Here is a 16163-nt window from a genome sequence, read left to right on the forward strand (position 1 = left end):
CAATTACTGACAAGTATTTATAGGTTTAAAAGGAAATAAAGAAAATTAAACAATAAACTTTAACAGTAAAACTCTGAAATGGCTTTGTCACTGTCAATATTTTTCTTCCGTCAGATAACATTGAAGTCAAGTTTTATTTGAACACCCTTTTTATAAATTATGTTAATTAGTATATCAGAAAAATATATCATTTTAATAGAGCAGACTTGCAAGATCCAAGTTTCTTTTTTTCAAATGTAAATGGCCAATAATGCGTTTTAGGCTTCTTTTTTTCCTCAAACTATTAGATCAATGAATGTGCACAAGTTATAAGAACTAAATGATTCAAGAATTCACTTTTTTTTTTCCATGTGCTAAAATGTGAACAGATAGAATAGTATTTGAGTTTTTCAATGATTTAGGTTGAATCTTCAAAAAATAAGGATAGACTCTATTTTAGAGTAGGGGTGATTGTTAATGTACTCTGTTTTTTTTTGGTCTTTTCAGTATCAATGTAAAAAATGTTTACTGATCTATTATTTCTTTTACCACAGGAATCAAGGTGCCGACAGATTCCTTTCTAGATATAGATCATGATGATTCCAAGTACAAGAATGTGAGAGTTATACTAGTAACAGCAGACTGTAGCAGGTCAGCTGTCACTAACCCTGTAGATTTCATTGTCAATGAAGGAGAAGGTGAGTTCTTTTGATATACAAAGAACGAGAGGACTTGCTGATTGTAACAGTAGGTTAGGCATCGCTTATCACTTTATTTTATAGCAAAAGAAAGATTCTTGTGAGATTTTAAAAAAGTTGCTTTATTTGTTACTGTTGTATCGACTTACAAAAGCGTCTGTAGGCCTGATAAGAATTTGGCATCTTTTGGCCTCAAAAGTATTTATCCTCAAGAAAACTTATGACATTGCAGGAACAATAGTCTACATAGGATCTTTATTTAACAGCTACGTAGGTGCATTAATTTTTGTTGTTATTATTTTTTTGTATTCATTGAATAAAGTGCATTTAAAGACAGATTCACTATGACATGTGCCAACTGGCTTGACTAGCTTGACAACATTTGTTGCTTTAAAAGATACCCCCAACAAACATTTTACAATGTTTTATCAAATGTTTGAAAATTAATGGAAAACATTTGTATACGATTTGGTACATTATTGAACCTTGAAATAGTTTCCGTGTTTTTGAACTTTATAAATAAAAAATCAATAGATCTTTGAGTCAGCTGTTGATAGAAGTTTCATGTCGTTGAGTGTTAATGCATTAACTGTAAAATACATGCATTCTTCATTTATATGAAGTTAAAATATATGCACTTTGCTTTTGTTCATACATGCAAATTCCAAATTAGTAATTAACAATAATTCATAATATTTGTTGCAGACATGAAAATATTAAAAGACATGGCAACAGGAGATGTTAACATGTCCAGAATAACAGAACTTAGTAGTGCACACATGAATATAATGAAACATGCAATGAAATGTAAGTACAGGTTACAAAGTTCTTTGCTATATATGGTTTGAAAACTGAGTATGTGTGTAGTCCTATGTTGTTTAAGGTGAATAGCTATTACAAATGGTAAAATGATAAGAATGCAATCTTCAAATCAGTAAAATTTAATTTTTCTTTGGGGAGAGGGGGGTTAGTGGCATAGCCTAGGAGGTAATAGAACCAAAGTGGTATCTTGGTACAGTCAATTTAATAAAGCTGTTGTTTCAAATTGCATGTTAGATGGTATGAAGTTTTAAGTTTTAACAGTTAAAAATTATGCTGTTTTTTCAACAACAATACAATATATAATTCCCATTCACTCTTTAGTTTCGAAGGTGCAAGCAGTGGTATACATGACCAGATCTATACATGAGACAGAAAATGAAAATGTTGTGGTCAAGTCAGTGGAATATACAAATATGGTACAACAGAGGAAATTCCCTTGGAGAGTTGTCCCCCCTGTGTTACCTTTCTCTGGAGAGGAGATAGAAAAGAAAATAGGGATCATTGGTAAATACATCAAATTCCATCCAACAGAAAAATCAAGTGGCTGTTTTGTTGCCGTAGTTACTAGAGAGGTATGGTTTATATCAGTTCAGTTATATCTCAAGATTTCCTGAATATTATCCCCCTGGTGGTCATTGAACAAAATTTGCTGTTTGTTATCTTTAAATTTGAAATATCATTTCAACTGTTTGTTAAAGAAACATGCTTAATTTTAGAGAATATCAATAATGATATGTTTAAACCTCAAAAATGTACTTTGATAAAAGAGCAATTGAAACACCCTTTGCAATTGGAAAATTTGAAAGGCCTAGCATCCAATAGAATTGTGCTCATTAGAATTGGAAAAAAAACTAACACAAAAAAAGCTTTAGTTCTTTAAAATTTTCCAACTACACAGGGTTGTCTGCACTCAAGGTAAATTTCTAGTGTGTAAGCACTGCCATTTTTGTCCGATTATTAAGATGAAATCAGTGTGTTGTAGAAAATTCTGTTGATGATTGACTGTCATTTTCTTTAACCTTTATTCAAGAGATTTTTTTAATGAATTGAAATTGTTCTGTTGACAGTCTCCATGGTGATGAGGAAATAGACTTCTATGAAAGAGTTGTTCACCATGTTTAAAAGCAACTGATTATCAGCATACAAACATTTTTAGTTATTTTATAGAAGTCTTGTTCATTGTTGTAAATCAGACTTCCTGTCTTGATGCGTTGATCTGAGAATTTATACCAAGACGATAAAAGTAGCAATATTTTGTTGAATAAAAACAACAGGAAACTTTTCAAAAATATTCCTGCTTTCAGAATGTTATATTCACATAGAAGAGTATAATGGCATGTAAGGGAAGTTTCCCATTTATAAATCAATAAGTATTACATTGCTTTTTATTTAAAAAAAAATTCAAACACTTAAAATGCAAGGTAATGTCATTTAAAAAATTATGAAATAAATAAATGGCAGTTAAATGTATCTAAACAAATGGCTACTTTATATTTTAAGTGCAGAGAAATTAAATAAATCAATTTTCCTCTTAGAATTAAACTGTTTTAAAACAAAAAACTTTTGTAAATGTAAATAATGAGAGTAAAAACTACTGGCTTTCTCACACTTAGCCAGTTTAAAATCAGTGTTTTTAAAACATTATCATATTGAGGCTAAGGGTTTAATTGCTAACGAAAGTCATAATTAATTAAAGATATAGTTTGATCAATACTTGTATAATGCTGAATTATATTATACAACATAAGTGCAGCAATGTCATGTTACTCTGTAAACATTTGTTATCGCTATTTTATGAAATTTTCCTTTTATCTTACTGACTCATAATTTCCTTAATCAGCACAGTAAAGTGAAATGAAAAATTATCCCTAGAAACTAAAGGTGCAAAAAGCCGTTGTCAATGAAATCAACTAAGTCGTCATAGGTAAAATAGTAAAAATAAGATTTTCAAAAACCATCTAAACTCAATTGCTTTTCTTGTTTTGCTGTACTGTCTCAAGCTAGAACTTCAATCTCGTTGATCAACAGTAATCTAGGGATATCATACAACTCAAATGTCTGCAATTTAATGGTATTGTGTTAATATAGAGAATCACACATCTGATACTTTAACAAATAACACAACAGAATTGGAGCATGTATCTTTGTGTAGTGAGTTACTGCACCTTCATGTAATACAACTTGGTAGAAATTCAGTTTAACTATCCATTACGTAATGTCATATGAGCTGACTGGACACTGTCCTACTACCAGAAGTAATTATTTTTTTGTGTAAAATTTGACATTCATATCATTTTAACGTTTGACTTTATGAACTTGATTGAAGTTTAAGAAGATGGCAAGTGAACAATACAATGTATAAATTTTAAGTCAAAAGAAAAAATAAACAAAACAATGTCCAAAGACTTCACATGTACGTTAAATATTTATTCTTATGGTTGATTTGATATTTTAATTGACACCCCCTAAAATACATATATATATATAACAAACATACAGCAATAATCTGATAATAATTTTTATTAAATATATTTTAATAAAACTGGCATTTGTTTGTTTAATATCTATATGATTAACATTTATATTTATATTTGTTATACTATAAAAGAGTACGCTAATATAAAAATTATCAGGTGAAATATTTCAGTTTACTTAGGTTGAACTATTGGTTACATTCGTAAACATTCACTTTTTGACTACATGAAAATTAAATTTTGAATCTGATTTTACAAAGGTCAATAACATGGTGAATCAGTCTTTTATAATATAAAGAATATAAAATGGTCAAAAGTACTCTCTGTTATTATCAAAATTGGCATTCATATGTCATTGTGTGACGTCATGTTTTTTATGACGTTTGACAAATGAGTAATGGTGTGCTTTCCCTGCACATTACTGTACAATGAACTGAAACTACCAACAGCATATTTCCCATGTTAAAATAACCTATTAATTTTTTAAAAGTCCAACAAGAGTTGTTCTGGAGGCTTTGCAAACAGATTGTGGATTTATCATCTTGTTTTTGCATGTCAAATGAAAATTAATGCTAAAACGTCAGTGCTGTAGAATTGAAGTTTTTGAATTAGGAACCTCTATTTTGGAAAAACATTTCAATATAAATTTAGAAATAAATTTGCAACAGGTTTTAAAAATTGTTATAAATTTTGATGATTAAGTTTAAATATTATTTATAATTGTCTATTTACAGCCTGAAGATGCTAAAGAGGCAGCGAGAGATGTTTTAGCAAGAGCTCAAGCTAGAGGTCTACTTCCAACCAAGAAATCTAAAGAAAAACTTGTTAATTCTGAAATGACAAATGGTGAAGTGGATCATATCCCTAATGGCCATGATCCTGAGGCTGAATCTAAACTGCTTCCTAAACGGGGTAAAAAAGGGGCAAGAAAGCTTCCTGTGCACCATGCTTCTTCTACGCCGCACCCTAAAGCTTATGTAAAACCACAGGGTGTGAGTCCTGTGGCTAGTTATATAAATGCTGCCATGAAATGGCGACGCCATTCAGCTAGCACAAAATCTACCGTTTCTGGAACGTCCGTAGGATCTCGTCTATATCAGTCTCAAACTAAAGTGTTCACCGATAAAAAACTCAAAGATCAAACCAGGCATGTTTCAGAACATATAAAAGTTATCAAGCACCCGGCACCATTTAGATGAAGTGTTCATTGTAATGTTTCACTCATTTATTAATATGAAGCAATATTTAATTTAATTTCACCTAGTCCTTGTATGGTCACATGGTTCATGATCACATGGTTCTATTTTTAGATTTTGTGGTGCTAACAATGTTTCATTGGTTATGTTATGAAGTATAGCATGTAAAATGAATGTATAATATTGAAAATACTGTAAACCAACTCATTTTAGAAAGCAATATAGGCAACCTTTGTGAGTGGAAAAATAATGATCTATGAGTTGTTGTGAATAAGTTAAATGGATGTTCACTATACAACATCAAGAAAATTTTGAAAAATAGGTTGCTGCACAATCAACTAGAAAGGGCTAAGTACACAAGAAAGTATCCCTGAAAATAAGTTGGTATACAGTATATTTATGTGAGTGTGAATGAAGCTTTGTTTATTTGTATAAATGTGCCATGTTTGTGTTGTATAATGATATACTACTGCAATTGAACATTTGAAGGCCAGTAAGCTATTCAAGAAAATATTTCAATAAGCACTTATGCTTGTGCCATGGCTCCTGTTAAAAAGAAAGTTCAAGCAACAATTTCGTTACCTTATAATGTTTGATTTACGTATGATTGGGATGTTTACCATCAATATAATTTATCCCTGGTTAACCTTAACTGGATCAATAGCAAGATTGCTAAAATATTCAGAAGAAGAATACAAAACATTTCCTTTCAATCTTGAAATAATTCTTCTTCTTAATGTTACAGGACATTTTCATTCAACTTCTGTCCTTTTAATTACTTTCTTGAATAGCTTACATATCTATGTACACATATTTAATTAACTTTTTATGAAAGTTCAGCAATATTTATGTTTTCATTCATTGCCACTTGACCTTTTGCATGGGATTCTATTGCAATCTTTCAACCTTTTGTTAATGGTAATTTACACTTTATTCATTTCATGTTAAACATAATCTAATGTCCATGTTTTGGTGTTATTTTATGGTGTAAATTTCATCTTCACTTTCAACCTTTTGTGATCTGTTTGTATGGGAGATAATTGTTCAATATTTTCTTATCTATCAAATTAATATTTGACAACAAAAACTTGTGTGGTATTAAACTTTACTTGGCCTTTCCGTTTTATATAAGTTGAATATTAATTTGTTGACATACCCCTAATCTGATCTACTTTTCAATATTGGAAAAAGCAATAAGGTGGATCTAGATATGTTCTACCATCATTTCATGTCAGTAAAAAACATTATCTTCATTTTAAACAGATAACAATAGTTTTGTTTTATTTATTATAATTTCCAAATAAAATAAATATTTATGATAATTTGTATTATTAGCATCAGTTATAAAGTTCATATATTGGCTTATTTTGATTTACTTATTGATGAGAAAATTCGCAAGTAATAAATATCTTTTATTTTAAGAATTTGTTTTCAATAGTCAAAATGAAAGAGAAATCAGTTATAAATGGTGATGTAGGTACAAAATGAATAATGAACAAAATTCTTAAACTTACAACTATGTGGATAACTTTATAACAATGTCATTATTATGTTTCACTATTGGTTGATACATATGTAGATCTGTTTTAAAGTAGGTTATGATGATATATTTACTTGTATTGTTCAAAGAAAATTGATTTAGTTTTCTTGTTATATTTGTTTTTTTTTATCTGTATTATTTTTAATTATTGACTGTTGTTGATTAAGATTTGTTTTACATTTAAGAAAGAGAAAAGCTACAAAGAGGTAAGAGAAACTGGAATGTAATTTCTGACTTTTCACTTTTTGACCGAAGTTTTCACTCAATTTCTTGCATGTAACCACAAAATCACAATTGTTAAAAACAAGTTTGATTTTATTTTCACTGAATTAAAAGTTTTTCAGAAAGAAAGGTAATGAGCCTAACATTTTATTTTATCAAAATACCAAATAACCAGAAGCCTTGGATGTTTTAATGTAAAAAATAAGTTGCAATACTTTAAAACTTTGTGCACTCGTTATAAAATGTCTTCACTGGTTAACATAAAAGATATATTTATAAATAATATTTTTGTACTAAGACTTCTATTTTTGTAGTGATGCCAAGCAGAAAATCGTTTAGGGATATTATAAATATATAAAGGTTATATCTATTTAACTTGTATTTATAATTTAAATATTACCCAGATTGATTTATCAAAAATATTTTACATTATATAGGTGCTTAATATCTTTTTTGATTCCGTCTTTTCATAAAAGTTTTTGTTAATGTATGGAAATGGACCTGTTCTTCGTAAATCAAGATTTTAACATTAATAACATTTATCACATTAAATTACACAGATAATACTGCAAGAAATATTTTTCAATTATTAATCTTCTTACATCGGAACATTCTCTAGCTTTTCTGACGCATGTATGAAAAAAGGTGACGACATGCATTAAAAGCAGTATGTATATTTGCTTAATCGAACATATCAATGTGCTTACGGCTCAGTAATAAATGTACTTCTTATACCTGGACATTTTTTTCTTACGGTATGCAATGCATGACATTTTGCTAAATATTTCGATTTTATATCGGCCATTAATTCCTTTCACCTGACTGCATGACATCTTTTTTCCACTTACGGATTTCACAGTCTGATTTAAATAAGATAACATTTGTGTCACTGTGGTTTGAACATTTGACAAAATGACTTCATTGTGTAATTTTATAAAGATATTAAATTTTAAAGTACATTGAACAGTGAAATTATTTCAATTGAACAAACCTAGTTTTGAAAAATAATGGATATTAATTACAAAACTTTCATTTATTTTGGATTTGATGATTTTCAATAAGACTGGTTTCAGTCATGCTTCTTGAAACTAAAATATTTATTGATTTGTTCTTTTTTTCAATAATTATTGATGAATTTAATGCTTATGGATAACAAAATATAGGTTCTCAAATTGATGAAAATATTTGAGGGGGTCTTAATTGAAATGAAATTGAGTTGCATTTAAATTTCATATTGGAAAAAAAATAGTGCTAGCTCATTGAGAGAATATTTTGAAAATACTTTAATAGAAATCCTTGAAAAGATGACTACTTCTTGCAGAGAAATATGTTTAATCATCTCTTGTTCAAAGTATAGGAGTCAACTTTGTTAAGTTTAAACACACTATGAAAAGAACATTTACAAAATCTGTTTGTAGTTAGATGATTTAAATGGAAAAAATCAGTTTGCTTGTGTTGAGGTTGTTTAATGAAGAATTGATTTTTGACAGATCCAAAAAGAAGGATACGCCATGAGCAGATTCTCAATCATCTTGTACATTGTAAGAAATGTACATGTATAATGCATAGACCTCCACCCAGTCTGGATGGCAGTCAAAAGTCATCAAGTAGCACTCGAAAGGCTTGCACATCATAGATAATACACATGCAAACAAATACATTATCTTGAGTCTGAAAGACTCTAAAAGCTATTCTGTTATTGAATAATTTATTGAATTTATTTTGACTTTGCATGTCTGTAGAAAATGATGCTATCCATGTAATCAGAATTCGTTTTTTTGATAAAACTTCTAATGATTTTTTTTATTATTTTTATTTACAAGTGTAACAGTAGGTGTTGATCTTTTTATCAGCTAATAAAAAATATATGATAAAAAATAAACCATCAATTCTGTTGACCTTGAGATGGAATTGTGATTTAATATGAAGTGTCTCAAAACCTTTAGGATTTTCATGATTTACAAATAAATGGGCCATTCCAAAAATGTATGAAGGGTTGGATCCCAAATGAAAGTTTAGTATGGATAAAATAGGGTTGGAAATGAATAAAATTCTGGTACGAGTGAAAATAACAATTAGGGGTGCTAGGGTATAAAAAAAGAGTTGTACATTTTACCCGTAAGAACTATCAGATTGTCATGTTGGAATATTTTGTAGGCAAATTATTCAATATTTGGATAGGATGGTTTGAAAAAGCTTTTTGGGATGATTGTAAAATGTTAAAGAACAGTCAATTACATTGTTTCTATATTTATATATTCTTAATTTTTTTCAACCAACTGGTTGTATGTTATTACAGAAAACTGATTTCAAAGTACAAAAGAAAATTGTATAAAATCATTTAGCTATCAATATTGATAACAATTAAGTTTATGTATTTTTAATGTTGTTCTTATATTCTGTGTATTAAACAAAAGGTTGGACTGTGATATTTATATATGTGATAGTATTACAGCTTTGTAAATTCATACATAGTGCTTTATTGTGTCTGATTACTTATGTGCATCACAACATTTCATGCATTTATTTTGTCATATCAATACTTCCATAGCAATGTTACATTTAATCATTCGTTAACTGTATATTATGTACCATTTTGCTTTTAACATGTTTTATACAAGACTTCATCATATATGATTTGACTTTCTTAAAGTAAACTAATTTGAAGAAAAAGTCTTGTAATTATACAAAAGGTCTTTTGAATGTGGAAGTATATTTTTTTTTGTCTAGAGTGTGTTTTGGAGACAAGTTTCTTTAGAACAGGCAATGCATTTGAGGGTGACAAAACTATACACCCTTAAGTTCAGAGGTTATCATTATTTGAAGTGTTTTTCAATGAAGATTTTGAAAAAGACTTGAACCTAATAAAAACAGAATGTTGATAAATAAGTGGGCATTATTTTCATTTTCTTTTTAAATTCTGGACAAACTGCTTTAAAAGTAAAACCCTCCATTAGGAGGATTTTTTTCATTTATTTGTATAAGATGCGACTGTTTTGCACTAAGAAAACCTTGACTGCAGGCGGTATATTTTAGGCCTCACAGCCATTTTGCCTGGTATCAAAATTATAAGCTTTTTTTATGATGAATGAATTGTTAAGTTTATTATTATTATTTTGTATGAAAATATCCATCCATTTTACAAACATGTACAATAAATAATTGTATCCGTCCATTTTAAAATCAGTGCTCTATATTTATTTGTTAATAGAAGTTCAATGTTAATAAAATTATAAACATAACATTGTGTGTTTTTCATCCAGACCCATATATATTCTTACAGAAAACCAGTGAATTGGTTGATCCTTTGCTGAACCACACCTTTTCATTGGTGTCAATAAGTTTGTATTTAAAAGTACATTGGAACTAGTGGTTGGGCAGTTTAGATATATCCAAAATTCAATTGTCTCTTAAGGAAAAATACAAATTAAAAAGTAACTGTCATATTCCATAATTGATGCAGGCATTTTTTAATGTAGAAAGTGGTGGATGAGTATAAAAAAGAAGATGTGGTATGATTGCCAATGAGACAACTGTCTATAACACTGTGTAGAACACCACATGCGGGGTGTCAGCTATGTTTGACATGGGGTGGCAATTTTGAAGCAACAAAAAAGTAACAAGATAAGTTCAAGCATCAACATTTCTTGTTTTTAGAACTCTCAGTGGCATATAATGTATTGCACGGAAGGAACCGCAACATAATCTATTTCCTGAAAGCAGAAGCAGTCAATTTCAGTGCTCAGTTTTCTCAAACACCTTGCCCTAGTTTTCCGTGTTGCAGATTTTGAGGCTTTATATGCAAATTTCGGTATAAAAAACTACTTTACACAACTACCCTCCATATTATTTATATAGAATTGTATTCCTCTCATGGACTTCTACCAAATACCAATTTTTAGTAATAAATTAGTTGGTTTTAAAACTATTGTTCATGTATAAGAGACCAAAATGACACAGACATGATAGTAGAATAAGTAGACAGCTCTCTCACAAGCAAATAACCCCTAACTGTCAAAATATAAGGGCATAATAAGCCTGGTTTTATAGCTAGCTAGACCTCTCACTTGTTCCACAATTTCATTACACTACAATTACAGCAAGAAATATTTGAATTGACCTTATGCAAACATTGTCAGTTCAAACTAAACTTATGAAATGTTGAACATATTATATACATATAAACACATTTTTCTACTTTTTCTAAACAACTAAATGTGGCAAAATTTACATTCTGGTGTTCATAACTTCATAAGAATAATATATATTTGAAGAGTTATATTTATAATTCGAACCCAAGTGTGGTGGCAGTATTGTCAAGTGTTATTATCATGATATTAATTGACCTACACTTCTGGATGACATAAGATCTAGCATTGAAGCTTAATGAAATACATAGAAATGTTAAAAAGTTGTATGAACATAAAAAAGGCTCCTTTTTAGTTATCTACCAAATAAAGTTAATTTATTTTATAACCTAAAAGTGATTAATGCCAGTATGTGATATAGTAGTTAATCACGAAGTCACATACAAATAAATGGGGTATGTGTCCATGGAACACAGATGATGCCCCAGCTAGCATTTAACATTAAAAAGGGACATAACTCGAGAACTGTAAAAGTGACGCTACCAAAATTTGTACTTGATCTGATTTTTGTGGTTATAAGCATTGTGGATACGCTTTATCAAATTTAATTGAGGCAAACCTAGTGAGAGAACATAAAATGAAAATTCTGCAACTTTTCCATTCGTAAAGGGGCATAACTCTAGAACAGTAAAAGTTCATTCCTCACACCAAACACAGTGACTTGCCTTATTGCATACAGTACCTAAGAAAAAGACCAAAACCCCAAAACTGGACATTGACCAATATATCATGCATTAAAGTGAGGTCAAAGTCATAAGGACTGCCGGACAGACATGTCTACCTTACAATCATTCCATACACCAAATATAATTTACATATTACATGTAGTATCTGATAAACTGACAAAATAACAGAACATAACATTGAACCATGACAAGAGATCCAGGTTAGATGGAAGCTGTCAGTCAGACATATATATATATATACGCCTGACAATCATTCCATTCATCATATATAATTGATCCATTGCTTATAGTATCTAAGATATTGACTTAGAAATGAAAATGAAACCTTGATCACTGATCCGTGTAACAAGGTAACAATCAGAGGACATGTAGACCTTTTAAGGAACTCATACACCAATTATTAATCATTATTGTAAGAAAGACACAAATCAAAAAAACTATAATTGTTTCAAGTGTAGCTGAACAATAAAATAATGCAAAATTCGCAAAAACAATCTGATTAATAAGTTATCTGGTGATCTGCATATTGATACTGCATAATATAAACAACTTGCCACAATATGAACATTTTAAACTCCTTTGCTGAGCTTGCTTGGCAAAAAGCTTCATATTGTGAATTTCAGCTAATACTTTATAATATTAGTATGCAGACAACCTAGCTGATAATTGATCATTCAACAGTGATAATTTACCCCATGACTATCAATACTCAAGGTGTACAAGAAGTTAGGTGAATGTTTTAATAAAACATAATTCATTGTTTATAATGTTGTGAAAAAACATTACTTCAGATCTGAAGTTTCACCATTCAACTTCAGATCCTTGTACATTTCTTTATGTTATCCATTTGTAAACATTTCAGGTTTAAAAAAACTAATTCCTAAAATTAATGATTAAAGGGAAACAACTCTAAATGATTCATGACTACTTTTTAAACTACTTCACAGACTTTCACAGAGTTGCTTGATAAATAAAATCACAATATATGTTTATATGTGGATACTATCGAGTATTGAGAACATATGCAAACAACTGTTTCAACCTGGACAACAAGGATTTACGAAGGGAATACACCAGGACAACAACACACAATAAGCACATCCTTCCATCCAAAGGTCTACATATAGTCTTTATAGGAGAGCTGTGGTGCAGTGGTAAGCGCATCAAACTACTAACACAAAGGTTCCTGGTTTGGTTCTTGTTCCAGGGAGAAAAAATAGTGACTGAAATATCGGCTCTCCCTTGACAACATCTGCAAGAATGGTCTTAAGATACCATGATAGTCTGTTGGAAGGGGACCATAAATTGATGACCTGTGATAAGAGAGAGCCATATCGTTTGCACAAAAAAGACACCCTTGTAGATTTTGAAAAAAAATGCAGGCTAATGCCACTTCAAGGGAGCACTTGCACCCGCAGAATAGAGAGAGTTTAATATAAGTTGCAATAACTTGTTTCTTAATCCACTATAAATAAATATGTTGAAACTAATACATGTACTATATTAGTGCCTTAACAGCACCTCAACCTCTACATTCCCATAAGTTAAGAAAGCTTTGTATCAATTTAACAGAAAGTTACAAGAGTTCTGCTGACAACAACAAATTCCCTGAGGAAAAATAAACATTACAATATAACCAAAGACATAAATAAAGACTGTAATGGTTTGAATGGTAAATTAATCATAGAACATTTGTTTGCTTAATCTTACCGGTAATCATATAAGATCAATATTTGAAAATTAGCAGAATTGGAATAATTGTGCAATTTTCTTGGATATGCTTACCCTTCTGGACTCACCCCAATTCTTGGATGAATTTTTGTAGCTCAGTCTTTAGTTTTCTATGTTGTGTTTTGTGTGGCTCAGTCTTTATTTAGTTTTCTATGTTGTGTTTTGTGTGGCTCAGTCCTTAGTTTTCTATGTTGTGTTTTGTGTAGCTCAGTCTTTAGTTTTCTATGTTGTGTTTTGTGTAGCTCAGTCTTTAGTTTTCTATGTTGTGTTTTGTGTAGCTCAGTCTTTAGTTTTCTATGTTGTGTTTTGTGTGGCTCATTCTGTAGTTTTCTATGTTGTGTTTTGTGTAGCTCAGTCTTTAGTTTTCTATGTTGTGTTTTGTGTGGCTCAGTCTTTAGTTTTCTATGTTGTGTTTTATGTAGCTCAGTCTTTAGTTTTCTATGTTGTGTTTTGTGTAGCTCAGTCTTTAGTTTTCTATGTTGTGTTTTGTGTAGCTCAGTCTTTAGTTTTCTATGTTGTGTTTTGTGTAGCTCAGTCCTTAGTTTTCTATGTTGTGTTTTGTGTAGCTCAGTCTTTAGTTTTCTATGTTGTGTTTTGTGTAGCTCAGTCTTAAGCTTTCTATGTTGTGTTTTGTGTAGCTCAGTCTTTAGTTTTCTATGTTGTGTTTTGTGTAGCTCAGTCCTTAGTTTTCTATGTTGTGTTTTGTGTAGCTCAGTCTTTAGTTTTCTATGTTGTGTTTTGTGTAGCTCAGTCTTTAGTTTTCTATGTTGTGTTTTGTGTAGCTCAGTCTTTAGTTTTCTATGTTGTGTTTTGTGTAGCTCAGTCTTTAGTTTTCTATGTTGTGTTTTGTGTAGCTCATGTTGTGTTTTGTGTAGCTCAGTCTTTAGTTTTCTATGTTGTGTTTTGTGTAGCTCAGTCTTTAGTTTTCTATGTTGTGTTTTGTGTAGCTCAGTCCTTAGTTTTCTATGTTGTGTTTTGTGTAGCTCAGTCTTTAGTTTTCTATGTTGTGTTTTGTGTAGCTCAGTCTTTAGTTTTCTATGTTGTGTTTTGTGTAGCTCAGTCCTTAGTTTTCTATGTTGTGTTTTGTGTAGCTCAGTCTTTAGTTTTCTATGTTGTGTTTTGTGTAGCTCAGTCTTTAGTTTTCTATGTTGTGTTTTGTGTAGCTCAGTCTTTAGTTTTCTATGTTGTGTTTTGTGTAGCTCAGTCATTAGTTTTCTATGTTGTGTTATGTTTTTGTGTAATTGTCTTTTGATTGATTCTTTTTTTGCTTTGTCTTTTTCGACTGAATTTGAATGTCACTTTGGTATCCTAGTCCCTTTTTTAGTTATTATTTTGTTCAGTCCTTAAAGTTGTATGCTTTCAACACATCCTTCAGAAAGATGTCTAGATAATTAGTAGGAACTTAGTGTAATTATTGTCTGCATCCTGTAGATACTTTATGAAAGGAATAATTTTTAGCATAATGATCTGCACATTATAAAATGTTTTATGTAGCCATTTCAGAAATTCTCTTAAGTTCATGCTGTTATAGACCTTTACACCATTCTGCACATGCATGACATATTTGCCACTGGACATTAATCAGCTAACAATCAATCAAATAAAGACCTTTCCAGAAAGTCATTTGCAAAATCCAAAATCTTAGTTTTAATCATAATCTTCTTCAGATAAGTTTCAAATAATAATTAACTGGTTTTGTTCAAATTGAATGTCTGATTTGAAAAAGAATAAGATTAATTTTTAAGCATTATTAATATTTGCTATGTGAAAATATAAGCCTTCATTGAAGACATAGTACATGACCTAAAAGTGAGTGTTCAATTTCTACAGCAGCTACTTTTTCAATGCCAAAACTAAATTATTCTATATGTTATACTATATTGGCGGTTTCTGCGCCTTATTTTTATTACCAAAATTTTCTGTAAGCACTTTTAAATTGTTTTAATTAAACTTTTTGAAGTTTCCTAAAAAAAAAAAAGTCTTACATCTTTCTGACACCATTATCATTCTCCCCAATAAACAGTGAAAGTTTCAAAATTTTGAGACATCATGAGATAAATCAACTTTCAATTACATATGATGACTAAAAAAAGGTCTGCATTTCACACATTTTATGTTTTGAGAATCCACATCCAATTCTCAACAAGACTGGATAAGACCATGTCATGTTACTAAAAGTACTTCAGAAAGTTTTTCTTTGAATGTTGAAGAATGAAAGATAAATAGAACTGGCTTAAATTGAAGAATACTTCAAAATAAAACCAACACCTCTAAAAACTTATATCAAAGTGTTGTATATAACAATATAACATAAATGCATGTTTGTTGCGCTAAGTATACTCCATGCATAAGTCAAAACTATTATAAAACTTGTAGAAGGTCCCAAAAATGCATACACATTTCAAATCGTCACTGTCGGGCTGTTAACTAAATATGAAGTCATTGTGTTCCTTAGTTTCATAGGAAATGTCAGGAATGTTGGACATGGAAGATTGGGTGTACAAGATGATTGCAATAAAATCCAAACTTTTAGAGACTGGTATAACCATCAGTAGACAGTCATTTTCTTATGTGTGTGGTTTTACTTTCTCAATGTTGACCAGCAAAACTGGAAACAAGCTTGCATCTTATCATGTAGAATTCTATGCATAAAACAAAATAACAAAA

The 16163-nt window shown here is 30.1% G+C and overlaps 1 protein-coding gene across 5 annotated transcripts in view; it reads left to right on the forward strand.

Moving 5' to 3' along the window:
• The window catches only part of LOC134697283 (putative methyltransferase NSUN7), a 41716-nt gene extending 31539 nt beyond the window's left edge, over positions 1–10177 (forward strand). For 4 of the 5 annotated variants that reach the window (XM_063559458.1, XM_063559457.1, XM_063559459.1 and 1 more), the window contains 4 exons: positions 534–677; positions 1383–1484; positions 1821–2071; positions 4708–6556. In XM_063559458.1, coding sequence (XP_063415528.1) covers positions 534–677; positions 1383–1484; positions 1821–2071; positions 4708–5172 — 962 coding nt within the window. In that variant the 3' untranslated portion in view covers positions 5173–6556. Of the gene's footprint in view, positions 1–533; positions 678–1382; positions 1485–1820; positions 2072–4707; positions 6557–6894; positions 6916–8421 lie in introns of those variants that run through there. The other variant, XM_063559461.1, reaches the window with a different exon arrangement.
• Positions 10178–16163: the final 5986 nt, after the last annotated feature.

The sequence above is a fragment of the Mytilus trossulus genome, chromosome 14, assembly GCF_036588685.1.
Source record: "Mytilus trossulus isolate FHL-02 chromosome 14, PNRI_Mtr1.1.1.hap1, whole genome shotgun sequence".
Lineage (NCBI taxonomy): Eukaryota > Metazoa > Mollusca > Bivalvia > Mytilida > Mytilidae > Mytilus > Mytilus trossulus.